Source organism: Xenopus laevis, chromosome 1S, assembly GCF_017654675.1.
Source record: "Xenopus laevis strain J_2021 chromosome 1S, Xenopus_laevis_v10.1, whole genome shotgun sequence".
In the NCBI taxonomy this organism is placed as follows: Eukaryota; Metazoa; Chordata; class Amphibia; order Anura; family Pipidae; genus Xenopus; species Xenopus laevis.
In genome coordinates, this window is record NC_054372.1 from 154734877 (window position 1) to 154748031 (window position 13155).

The 13155-nt window shown below is 40.5% G+C and overlaps 1 protein-coding gene across 1 annotated transcript; it reads right to left on the reverse strand.

Moving 5' to 3' along the window:
• Positions 1 to 1075: 1075 nt before the first annotated feature.
• LOC108707188 lies at positions 1076 to 11283 on the reverse strand. The gene is made up of 3 exons (XM_018244258.2): positions 11052 to 11283; positions 3657 to 4160; positions 1076 to 2223 (listed from the first exon to the last, which is right to left on the reverse strand). Exons 1-3 carry the CDS (start codon positions 11185 to 11187, stop codon positions 2087 to 2089), a joined length of 777 nt encoding a protein of 258 aa, XP_018099747.1. The 5' UTR covers positions 11188 to 11283; the 3' UTR covers positions 1076 to 2086.
• Positions 11284 to 13155: the final 1872 nt, after the last annotated feature.

Consider the following 13155-nt stretch of genomic DNA (forward strand, 5'->3'; position numbering starts at 1 on the left):
TTAACTTCTATGGCCACTTTTACTTGGAAACCCATTATCCAGCCCATCTCTCACAAAGCTCATTTTAAGCAAATAATTCTAGTTCTTAAAAATGTTTTCCTTTTTTCTCTGTAATAAAAAACTGTACCTTGTATTGCATCCTCTCTGTTAATATATATATATATATATATATATATATATATATATATATATATATATATATATATATATATTATCCTTATACATGTATTATAATTTATTTATTTAAATGATTTTTAGCAGACTTAAGGTGTGGTGATTACAGAAAGATACTCTTGAAAATCCCAGGTCCCAATCATTGCAAATAATATTAGATTCTATGCATGCACCTGAAATGCACTTGGCTTGCATTCATCTGCAGGCTGATAATCATCCCAGTATGGCCTTAGCCTAAGTGAGAACTCCACAGGCGATACCTTCCGTTCCGACACAGTGAGACTAATCGCAGGCAATGTAATGTAAGTAACACAAATGTTGTACGTAGAAGCTGATTGCAGGACTGTCGTATAAAGATTCAACATGCAGCGTTTGCATCCAACAGTCTTGTCTGATCAGCTTCTACATGCGACATTTGTATTACTTACATTAGATTCAGCGCATCCGATGTGACGCCTGCGATTAGTCTCATTGTGTCAGAACGGAAGGTATCGCAGGTAAAATCGCCCGTGGGGTTCTGTCTGATTCCAGCATAAGGCAATTGGCAATTCACTACTGATTGACGGCATGGATGAGTTTCAGCAGAAAAAAATGTACTTTGAGGAAGCCCACTAATGACTTTGAAATCTCAAACAATATAAGAAAATATCTGTTTGTCAAAATGTATTACTAATCATCCAGTGCAGTAGATTTCTATCAACTTTAAATGTGTTCTTTGCCCAATAATGATTTGTTTTCATAACCAATGTAATTGTAAATGTAAAATAATTGCTATTGAAAGCAATATTGTTTATTCCGATGTGTTTCTGACTGGAACAATGTAGCAGAGATCAGCTCTCCTCCAGGTCTGTTACTTCTTTATGGTTTCAGACAGATACTGCTTAAATCATTTCCACTGGCATTATTCAAAGACATTTACTCATTTATTACATAACACGACTTACATTGTGTACATGATTGTTTTACATATTTACAAGTAACAATATAACAATAATTATAGCTCTGTGAGAGATCAATGCATTACCTTGTGGCAGTTCGTAGAAATCAAGGTGCTGTCACTTAAAGGGGTTGTTCACCTTTAAACTAACTTTCAGTATGACGTAGAGAGTGATATTCTGAGACAATTTGCAATTGTTTTTTGTTGTTTATTATTTGTGGTTTTTGGGTTATTTGGCTTATATTCAGCAGCTCTCCAGTTTGCAGTTTCAGCAATCTAGCATCCATTCATTGATATAAATAAGAGACTGGAATATGAATAGGAGAGGTCTGAATAGAAAGATGAGTAATAAAAAGTAGCAATAACAATACATTGTCGTGTTACAGAGCATTTGTTTTTAGATGGGGTCAGTGACCCCCATTTGAAAGCTGGAAAGAGTAAGAAGAAGGGAAATAAAATTAAAAAAAATGAAGACCAATTGAAAAGTTGCTTAGAATTAGCCATTCTATAACATACTAAAAGTTATCTTGAAGGTGAACACCCATTTAAGTGCCAGCTCTTGACTGCTTATTGTTTGATAATCTGGTTATTTCGGGTGTTATCCCCTCGCCATCAATTGTTTTGGCTGCTTAAACTCAGAAGCTGAATGATGACCCCATCCAGTGTTTCTGGGATAGAGGCGCTGCTGTACCCAGTACTGAACAAGAAGATTAACAGTGGGCCTATTAGACGCAGTGGCTGGTGGAGGAGCTCAGTAAGGGGCCTAATTAACATACATTTAATATGTGAGTGTAACAAATCGTATTGTTCAAGGATTAGGGGGCAGTGATAAAGGCTATTGTAGACAACAGCAGGACATATCTCAGGGTCATAAGATAAAGCAGCACCGCATAGTCTCATATATCATTAATGTATTAAGATCCTGTCACACAACTCAGAATGTATTTGATCCATTTTCTGACGAGGAATTAGATCCTATAGTTTTGTTTCTGGCTGTTCCCCGCTGGTGTCCATGTCGTACTTGTGCAGTGCATTTTCGATTGTATATATGGAGCTGTCTCTGTTGACTTTTTTATTTCTCAAGTATATCACCAACTGGTAGAAAAGAGAACCTGAAGTGAAACAGAAAGATGAATATATGAGTAATGTAACATATGTTCAGTCTTGACAAACTGAGGCCATTTCTGCTCATTTCAGTTGAAGCACAGCTCCACCAAACAACACCTGATGCCTGGCAATCCCTATTTAAATCAATGAAGGCAGTCGGAGCGGTGTGGGATTTTTGTCCACTGCAAATATGAGCTTTAGGAGTTTTTATCTCATCCCGGGGGAACAAGTCAAGCCCCAAATAATTCTGGGCTTGCTTATTGTGTAAGGTGTCTTTAAATGGGTTGTTCACCTTTAAATTAACTTTTAGAATGGTATTGAGACATTTTGCAACTGGTTTTAATTTTTTTTTTTTGTGTGTGGTTTTGAGTTATTTAGCTTTTTATTCACCAGCTCTGGTTGCAGTCCAGTTGCTAGGTCCCAATTTACCGTAACAACCATCCATTGATTTTAATAAGAGACTTGAATATGAATAGGAGAGGCCTGAATAGAAGTTGAGTAATAAAAAGTGGCAATAAAAATTTATAGCCTTAGTCTAGTGGCAGATGGGGAGATGTTGCCCAGCGACAAATACGTCGGGTGTCTAATCTCCCCAAAATGCCTTTCTGCGGGCAAGAATAGAAATCCCCAAAGAGATGGCATACATTTCTGAAGTTGCCTCACAAGGAAACTTGGGGCGACTTCGGAGATCCGAAGCGATTCGTATGCTATCCCACTGGAGATTTGCATTCTTGCCGGCGGGAAGGCATTTCGGGGAGGTTAAGTCGAACGAAAAAGAGAAGATTTGTTGCCGGGCGACTAATCTCCCTGAATTTTCACAATTTGCCACCACCCTTACAGACTTTGTTTTTTTATATGGGGTCAGTGCCCCATATGAAAGCTGGAAAAGCTGGAAAGGGTCAGAAGAAGATGGTAAATAATTCAGAAACTAAAGAAAAATGAAGGGCAATTGAAAAGTTGCTTGGTATTGGTCATTCTATAACATATGTAAAGTTAATGCAAAGGTGAACCACCCCTTTAAACCCTCCAACCTCAGTACCAACCTGACATTTATCAGACACAGAAAGTGTGTTTTGTTTAACCACTGTGCAAGTCTGTATGAATGTGTGTGATTACATGTGAAGTAGGGCTAGGACTTATCTAGGAGTGTAAATAAGCATTCTCTCCAAATCTTACCCAAACATTTCTTCCAAGTCTCTCCTGATACTGTTCTAGGCTCCACAGTTTGGGAACCAAATGTACTGATAATAGAGGCCTATCAATTTCTGTGTGTCCTGTGATGCACCTTTATTCCCCCCTCACAATTAATGGTTCTGTAATGGAACCATTTGGAATTTTGGTCTTGATCGCTATTCTTCTATAATGGCACAGCGTAGAACCACTGGAGACTTTCATCCAACATGGCATTATATTGTGCTTATTTAGACTTGCTACTTACTTAATATAATAGCCAGAAATAGAGCTCCTATGGCTATAGCTAAAACCTCTGCATCTGTCAGGCCAGTGGCTTGGACGCAGGCCTTTATACTGATCTCCATGAAGTAACTTGTAGTGGTAGAAGATAACAGCGGCTCTTCAGCAGAAGGAAAATTCCGTGAGGAAATGAGTGAGTTAAAACGCTCAGCCCCACTGATCAGCTCTTTGCTTGTATTGAGTTCTACAGTGGAATTCACAGCACCTGAAAGTATATCTGGACTTGCAATGAACATAGGCAGGGCAATGCCTTCAGTTAGGCCAGAAATGGGAGAAATCTCTGGTCCGTCAATAACAGAAGTTGAATTCAGAAATATCGTAGGCTCTGTACGGCCGGTAGGGGAGTTTTCCCAGGTGCTGTTCCTATTGGATTCTGTTGATTTTGCTGACTGGCCAGAAAGTAATAACAAGATTTCCGCAGTTGCTGAGCTGACTGGTAGGAACCAAACTCCGAAGGTGCTCAGAACGGCTGCAAATACAAGAACAATGACAAGCAAAAGTCATGAGACTTAAGCAACTGGGAAGCCCCATAAAATCACTTACAAATGAGAATTTGCTGTCCGCAATAATGACACACAGAGGAATGGTGATGTGATACTTACATAGAACTTTAACTGGATACCAGACACCTAACCAACAGGATTATATTATTTATATAGTATAATAAGTGACCTATCAAGGAATGCTATCTAACTGGCATATACATATTAGCAAATATAACTGTACCAGCAAGTAGTGTGGGAGTGAAATACATGCACCTTCTCATACGTCAGCTGATGTAAACTAGCATGTATGTGTGTCCTTGGTTTGTGTGAGAGCCCAGTGCCTCATACAAGCCAGATAGATGGGCTTTACTACTTAAAATGACAGTGTTTGTGCATGGGATTATCCAATGGCACATATTATTAGAAAATCTATATCCGTATTTGACGTATTATGTGATATATTTTTCTAGGGACCTGTAATGTTCAGCTGTATAGTTTCCCTTTATGTATGTCTCTGCATCAAATATAAAGCCACCGTCTGTTTCAAAGAGCAACTGCCTGTACATCTCCCTCTTGTACTGGACAGATTGCTGCCAAGACCTAGCCTGATGTGCTTTTATAGTACATCTCTTAACAGTCTATGTGAATAATAGAGGCAGTTCCAAGGCTAAGCCCCCTGTTGGTGTTGTGTAAGACTTATTGTGATGGGCAGTTTGTCATTAGACAAGAAAGCACAAATACCAGCAATGGCCGGATCATACACGTTTGAATGCCACAAGATAGAACTGCACAACTGTCATCCTATCAGCAACTTTTCCAAACATATGAAGGAACAGTCCAATCAAATCATTTTCTATGTTAATCACTCCATTTCTCTACATACTGTTTACATGGAGCTCTTAGGGTTTCTTTAACAAAAGAGAAACACCTGTATAACAAATGTCCATGTGTAAGAACCCTTACATTGTAAGATAATTAGAGGAGTCTGAGACATTCCCCCATAGGGCCCCTCATGATGTGGGACAGAGAAGTAACACCTGCACAAATCAATAATATCCCCTTTTTTAACAAACTTACTTACCATAAGAAAAGAAGAGGCAGGAATGGGGTCCAGCTTGTGTAACGGCACCACTTTCAGCAGCGCACTTTGCTTTTCATTTTGGACTTTATCTGCCTCACTGTATTATTCCGTCACTAATTAACTAATTAACTCTGCCCTGTGACCGTGTAACCACTAGATTTGCCTTTTTTTTTTTTTGCATGTTTCACCCCCCCTCCAAGAAAACACAAAAGATACTGCTTAGTTCAACCATATTTAGTACCTGTAGTCAAAATTAAGTTCCACCTGCTCTAACGACTGAAGAAGGAACTTTAAATTATACATAATCTTTTTTTCTGTGCATCTTTGTGTGTGTGGAACTCCCAAAACATACTTAGGGTTTTTTATTTCAAAAAAGCATATGAATGCAATAGATGCAGTTGTGTTTTACAGTATGCCTGTGTGTACAACCCTATAGATAACACCAGCACACTGGGAGATGCAGTTTCATAGCTCTGTGCTAGTGGGGGCGACTAGCAATTCTAACATTAAAGCAAAATTCCTCTCTTCCTCTTAATATTCTGTGGGACATGGAACTACAACATCTCAATAACATTTTATTTTATTCCCTGTCACTGACATGGATTCCTGGGATCTGGCATAAGGATAAAGGAAAGCCTCAGGCTCACATATCAGGGATTCCAACAACACTCTTTTCATAATATCAATTCTCCTTTCATACCCTGTGCTTTATCCAAAGGTTTCTTTGGAATCTTCATTTATTTGCTTAAAGTGTGGTTACATATCCCTTATTTTCCACTGATCAGCTTCATCTTAAACCCACAGCTTCTCCAGAACCAAACTCTGCACACAGTTCACCTTCTCTTACAGGCCGTTATCACATGTCCTAGCGGAAAAACATTTACATTTATCTGCTACTTCAGAGTGTTCTAAGCACAGAATTATATATATATTAGCACACTGCAATGGCTGTGATAGCTGAATCATTGGACAATATCAGACACTTGAGCTTTGGACCTATCTAGTAATTCAAATAGAAGGCCAAGTCCTTTAGTTGATCTGATAATATGACTGATGGCTGCACGTTTTGTCGCCTCACACAAGGCTTCCTGAAGTTCTCATTGGTGTACAGATGGACAGGAGGCTGCAATGGCCAAACTTCCTCCCCATGTTGCTCTGTGTATGGTCTCCTTTAAAGGAACAGTAACTCTATAATATGAAGGTGTTTTAAAGTAATGAAAATATCATATATTGATTGGCTGCACTGGTACAGCTGGTGTGTTTGCTTAAGAAACACCACTATAGTTTATATGTGTAGCCATTCAAGCACAGGATACACAGTAGATTGGATCCCCAATCTTTTATACCCTCATTCAAATATAAAAAATAGTTGGAGATCAACACAAGCATTTCAGCAGACAACAGATAAAACACCATTGTATTGGACAGGGCTGATCTGTTTTGTGCTGTGTATCCTGTGTCTTTTCTCTTTTTTTCAGCTTGAATGGCTGCCCCCATGTCTACACAGCAGCTTGTTTATATAAAACTATAGTAGTGTTTCTGAAGCAAACACACCGCATTTACCAGTGCAGAGCAACAGTACATTATATGTTAACTACTTTAAAACACTTTAATTTTTTTGTTCTTTTAAAGGGGTTGTTCACCTTTAAATTAACTTTTAGTATGATGTAGAGAGTGATATTCTGAGACAATTTGCAATTGCTTTTCATTTTTTATTATTTTTGGTTTTTGACTTATTTATCTTTATTCAGCAGCTCTCCAGTTTATAATGTCAGCAAATGACCCTAGCAACCATGCACTGGTTTGAATAAGAGACAGGAAAATAAATAGGAGAGGCCTGAATAGAAAGATGAGTAATAAAAAGTAGCAATAACAATAGATTTGTAGCCTTACAGAACATTTGTTTTTAGATGGGGTCAGTGACCCCCATTTAAAAGCTGGAAAGAGTCAGAAGAAGGGAATTAATTAAAAAGATTATAAAAAATAAAAATAATGAAGAGCAATTGAAACATTGCTTAGAATTAACCATTCTGTAACATACCCTTTAATGTGGCCATAGACGTAATAAATATAGATTTGTATGATATTATCTGTGTGTCTATGGCCACCTTTAGGGAAAACAAAGCAAGCGGGGATGAGGAAGGAGCAGCTACATTTGTTTGGTGCAGCACCTCCCCCAGCCCTGGATATACTGTAAATAACACTCTGAATAGCTGTGGTGTGAAAGAAGTATTTATGGTACACCCCCTGGCTGCCAATAAAGCCAGCTCATGTTTCTTACTCAGGGTGGAGAAAGGTTTGGCAATATCCCTCTAAATATTCCCCCTTTACCCGGAGTACTGAACTGAAATGGTATGAGCCGCACCAATGAGCTAATAGCTGATCAGACCAAGGGGTAGATTTATCAAAGAGTGAAGTTAGAGATCACCACAGTCTGCTAGAGTGAAATTCCACCACTCTCCATTCATTTCTACGGGATTTTGAAAGGCGTATGTATCAAATGATGAACTTTCACTTTCACCCATTGATAAATACTCTTTTAAAAATCCCATAGAAATGAATGGAGAGTGGCGGAATTTCACAAACGTGTCAACTACCTGCTCACATATCCGGGGGTCCGACTGCACTGGTGAGAACTGAATAAAAAGAAAGGCAAGAGAGTGGCTACCAGGGCTGCCATCAGGGGGTACAAGTGTACCGGGCCTGAAGGGGGGCCCGGCAGTGCTGAACCCTTCTAAAGAGCCCCCCCCCTTGACAGCGCCGAAGTTTTGCCGCCTCCTTCCGAAGTCCCGACAGCCGAAATGCGGAAGTGCCGAAAAAGCGAACAGCCAAAGTCCTGAAGCAGTGAAAAGACCCGAAGCAACGAAAATAGCAAAGTCCCAAAGAGGAGAAAAGTCCCGAAGTCACGGAAACTGCCGAAATTGAAGTCCTGAAGTGGCGGAAAGACCTAAAGTCACGAAAGGAGGCGAAGTTGAAGTCCTGAAGCCACGAGTTCAATTCTACTGAACACCAATTTGTGTTTTTTTTTAATCCCCTGGCCACCAATGTATTTTTTTAATACTCTATAGGCCCCTGCCACCAAAGTTTTTTTCAAAAAATATTCTTTAAGGCCCCAATTTTTTTTAACTTCTAAGGGGGGCCCTGGCGCCAATGTTTTTTAAAAAATATTCTTTAGGGCCCCAATTTTTTTTAACTTGTAATGGGGGCCCTGGCGCCAATGTTTTTTTTTAAAAAATATTCTTTGGGGCCCCAATTTACAGTATAGGGGGGCCCTGGTCCCCAATAGCTTTTGTGTGGGGGGATGCCTTTTTTAGTGCTGATGTCTGTGTGGTCTTTTAACTGTGATGTGGAGTGGGTGGGATTTGGGGTGGGGCTTGAGGGGTGGACGGGGCCCCCAAAAATTTTGTTGTACAGGGCCCTGTGATTTCTAACGGCGGCCATGGTGGCTACTAAAATATTGTGTAGTTTGATATTTTCCAAATACATAGGTTTTGTGTGGCTCAAGCCCGTATTATAGAAATGCCACCTTGCCGAGTATAGAGCTTTTGTGTTTGAGCATTGCTTTATAAACTGCCACCTGCATGATTCTCATTATAGGTCAGAATGTAAACGCTATATTTATTACAACTCATTTAAGGGACAGAGAAAGAAACACTGCTTAGGGACATTATATTGTCTTTCCTTTACAACACTTTAAGTTTTTGGTGTTACTATCCCTTTAGGGGAAATCATTTGGTCCAGGCCCTCTTAGCTTAAAACAAGGTTACAGAGATCAGAAACCAGCTGTTCAGCCTCAGTTCCATGAATATCTTGGCCAGCAAATCTCTTACTAATGGTCCATACACCATACAAGTGACCTACAAGCACATTCCACAAATCACATATTCCATATGCACAGACTGCTGCCCTGACCTGCCACTCACAGCTTTGACCAGCTTATCAGTGTTGTAAAAAGTAAGGGCAGAGACAGACGAGAAGATTCTGGGAGATTTAGTTGCTTCGTTTTCTAAAGTCGCCCGAAGTTGCCTCACAAAGAGATTTCAGGTGACTTTGGAAAACGAAGTTCTCAGAGTGCCATCCCACCGGCAATTTAGATTTGAGACAGTTCGGGGAGATTGTCGCCGGGCAACTAATCTCCCTGAATCTTCTTGTCTGTCTCTGCCCAAGCTGGCCATAGATGCAAAGATCTGATCGTACGATTTTCAGACCATATGTGGAGAGTCCCAACATTTTTGGTCCGGTGGAGATCGGTCGTTTGGTCGATCAGACAGGTTAAAAGATTTCTGTCGGCTGCCGATAATATCTCTGCATGTATTGCCGATCATACGATTTTCAGTGGGAGACTGTCACCAGCTTTTGTCAGACATAACTTTCGTACGATTGCTGTCAGGGGCAGAACATCGGCTGATCTGTTCTTTTCTACTTTATTTGATCGGAATGGTTAGTGGCAGGTCGGGAGATGGGGAAGTCCGATCGTACGATGATTTGTACGACCAGATCTTTGCGTCTATGGCTTAACTGAGACATTATTAGCAGAATGTAAAGGCAGCAGCTACTCATTGTAACGTGTGATCTGGGAATTTGCATAGAAAAGCTATTGTTCCACAGGCTGCAATAGAAAGAGCTAAATCAGGATATCCTCAGCTGATGGAATAGCGTCTGTATAATATAGTGACCTAATAAGTACAATCACTTTTCAGACATCTGTAGACAGAGAAATCTTATCCAGGGCTGACCAAGCAAATCCTGTTTGTTTGTTTTTTGCATCTTTAGGCTCATGGCACATGGGGGGGGGGTGTTCTGCCAGTGGAGAAGCAGCTAATGGTGCCTGTGCAGCCCATCATTTACTTGAATTCCCTTTAATGGTGAAGGAAAGGTAAACAGAAGGAGCCAGTGACCCCCAGTGATTCCTATTACTTACCTATTACCCCAGGCTGGCACTCCTCTTCTTTCAAATATGCACCAGCCCAGGGTATTGTATAAGGGGCATATCATCTATCTCTTTTTGGGGCACAAGTACAACACAGAGTTTCCCCTGGGTTCACCCTGCCTCTCCATAGGAAATAATTGAAATCACTGGTGGTATGACCAACACATCACAAAGTCACCCAAAGTTGCCTCTGGAAGGAACTTCGGGTGACTTAGTGTTTGGACATACCACCAGTGATTTCAGTTTCAGTTATGTCGACGAAGGGGCCCGCCCCCGAAACGTTACGTTGCAATAAACACGCAGGGCTTTGCCCGCATGCATTGAGCTCTGAGTGCCGGTTTTCTTCTTGCTAAACATGTTTCATTAAGGGTTACCGATCCCTTTCAACTATGCACCAGGCCAGCTTGTACTGAAGAGGCCAGGGAGTGCTGGTGGGTTTTGGAACTTGGACTGTGTTACTCTGAGACCCCAACAGCAAATGTGTGAGATACAGCACAATGGCTGCAAATGACCATATGCCTCTAAAAAAATGTTCTGGGAGATGTAGTATAATGTATATTATAACACTGGAGTCAGTAAAGTCTAAAGCTGAACCCCCAAATCAGTGACAAGTCACTAGAGTTCAAGCTGCACAAATGAGACTGTAAGCTCTGCTGCTCGGTGCTTATTATTGATCAACATTTCCGGCTACAAAGCTGCGTAACATAAGTAGCACTACTGAAATACATGGAGCCGTGCCTCGTTAACACACTATTAAACTATTGTGGCTATTTGGAAGGAAAATATTAAACATTCTAACATGGAAACATGGTGGAATTTCTTCATGCAATGAAGTAAAGGCATAAGAATGGAGTCAGCTCTGACCTGCTAAGAGAAGAATCCCCAGGCCACACTTGCTTTTCATGTCCACATTGGGTTTGTTGGCAGTTGCAGAGTCTCTGGAGGGATGGGAGTCCCAGATGGCAGTTTGTGGGGCAGTGTTGAAATGAATGGATCTCATGGTTGGCTCCACCTCTACTGGAGGCTGTGCCTTTGTCTTCCTCACTGGGGAATGTGCTTTCTTAGTTGGGGGCAGAGCAAAGTTTTGAGTCACATCACCAGCTGGGTGTAAATAAACACTAAGATAATAATACTCCTCTGCTAAATGATTGGAGACATGACTTGCCCCCACATAACAGACGGCTCCGCCTGCGGCTGCAAAACAATTACAATGACTTGTAGGAATTATACTTAATAACTATAATAACAATGTATTTTCTATAGCTTTCAAAATGGCTACCACTCACCTGCCTGGCGGTTATTTTACAAAATATAGTCCCATTGTTTTATGGCAATTTCTTTGCATTATATTATTTGTGTTTGCAGATGTGAGCGGGAGTTGCCAAACTGCACTGCAGAATAACCAGTGAGCTTCATTGCTTTTATTAAAACCAAGAAAATGTAAAAATCTGTTTTTATAACGACTGAAAGAAATACCCAGCCCTAAATCCGATCAGAGGATCAGGGCCAGGCAGCTGCAAAAACCTTCTAACTCTGTCACTGGATTGAGCTATTCACCCATCTTGCCCTGTGGCCAGGCTCATGCGTGGGGAAGGGGGGCACTTCTTGTCCACACAGCTAACATTCACTCATGTCTCCAGGCTGGAGAGGGTTAAAGGTGACCCACACAGCATTATCAGTGACCATATGGGCACTTTTCAAGACAAGCCAGTTGCTTTTCTGGCTACAGTTGAAATCATATGTATTATTAACATGTATTTATATAGCACCAACATATTGCGTAGCACTGTGTACATGTATTGCACCCTTGAGGAGAGACAAAATATGCGTTGGATGGAAAATACTCTTTCCGGTATATGTAATAAAAGGCATTAAGTTTGCCCAGGAGCAGTAACCCATAGCAACCAATGATGTTTGCTTTAAAACAGGTGACCAGTAAATGCTGCCTTTTGATTGGTTGCTATGGGTTGCTGCACCTGGGCAAACTCAGTACCTTTTATTACATAACCCCCTTTATGTCTAAATGGAAAGGCTAAACCCCAAATAAAAGCCACATGTTATACTGGCAATAGGCTGTGCATAGAGATTTATATGGTGAGGAGCATAAGGAAAGGCTGCTAGGCGCTTCTATATATGCCCTAATAAAGCCTTGGCTGAAATTCATTCTCAAATCACCTGGGGCAGGCGCATAACCAGTGCCAAAGAAAAGGGATCATTCTGGGTGGTACTGGGGGACCATTTAGCGTCACATGAAATAGAGGAGTAGCAGCAGCCTCTATGAGACTAATCCCCCCCCCCCCACTGTCTCCCCTCCTGTGTCCTGCCAGCACCTCCATCATGTCACAGTGGAATGCAGCCACACTTAGCTATGTGTGATAAGGGGTTCTTCACCTATATGTTAACTTTTAGTATAATATAAAATGGCTGATTCTAAGCAACTTTTTATTTCCCGCCTTCTTCTGAGTTTTTCCACCTTTCAAAATTGAAAAACAAAAGCTCTGTAAGGCTGCACGTTTACTGTTATTTCTACTTTTAATTAATCAGCTTTCTCTCCATGCCCTCTCCTGTTCATATTCCAGTCTCTTATTCAAATCAATGCATGGTTTCTGGGGTAACTTGGACCCTAGCAACCAGATAGCTGCTGAAATTGTAAACTGGAGAGCCGCTGAATAAAAAGCTAAATAACTCAAAAACCACATGATAAAAAATGAAAACCAACTGCAAACTTTCTCAGAATATCCCTCTCTACATCATACTAAAAGTTCATTTAAAGGCAAACAGCACCTTTATATATATATATATATATATATATATATATATATATATATACTGTATATATGTGCAATATTTTAAGCATAACATTAATTAAAACAAGCCCCAACTATACTGATACCTTGTACCATACCCCAGCACAGATATTCCTCTGGAGAAAGCTACAGTCACCCTAAATCAATATCATTGCATGAGA

What these genes read in the sequence shown, in the direction of transcription:
- LOC108707188 (XM_018244258.2), bottom strand. Translation starts at nt 11,187, where the DNA reads ATGAGATCCATTCATTTCAACACTGCCCCACAAACTGCCATCTGGGAC. An exon ending in GGGGATTCTTCTCTTAGCAG is followed by an intron (nt 4,161 to 11,051) that starts GTCAGAGCTGAC and finishes TTGTATTTGCAG; the next exon opens with CCGTTCTGAGCACCTTCGGA. An exon ending in ATTTCTGGCTATTATATTAA is followed by an intron (nt 2,224 to 3,656) that starts GTAAGTAGCAAG and finishes GTTTCACTTCAG; the next exon opens with GTTCTCTTTTCTACCAGTTG.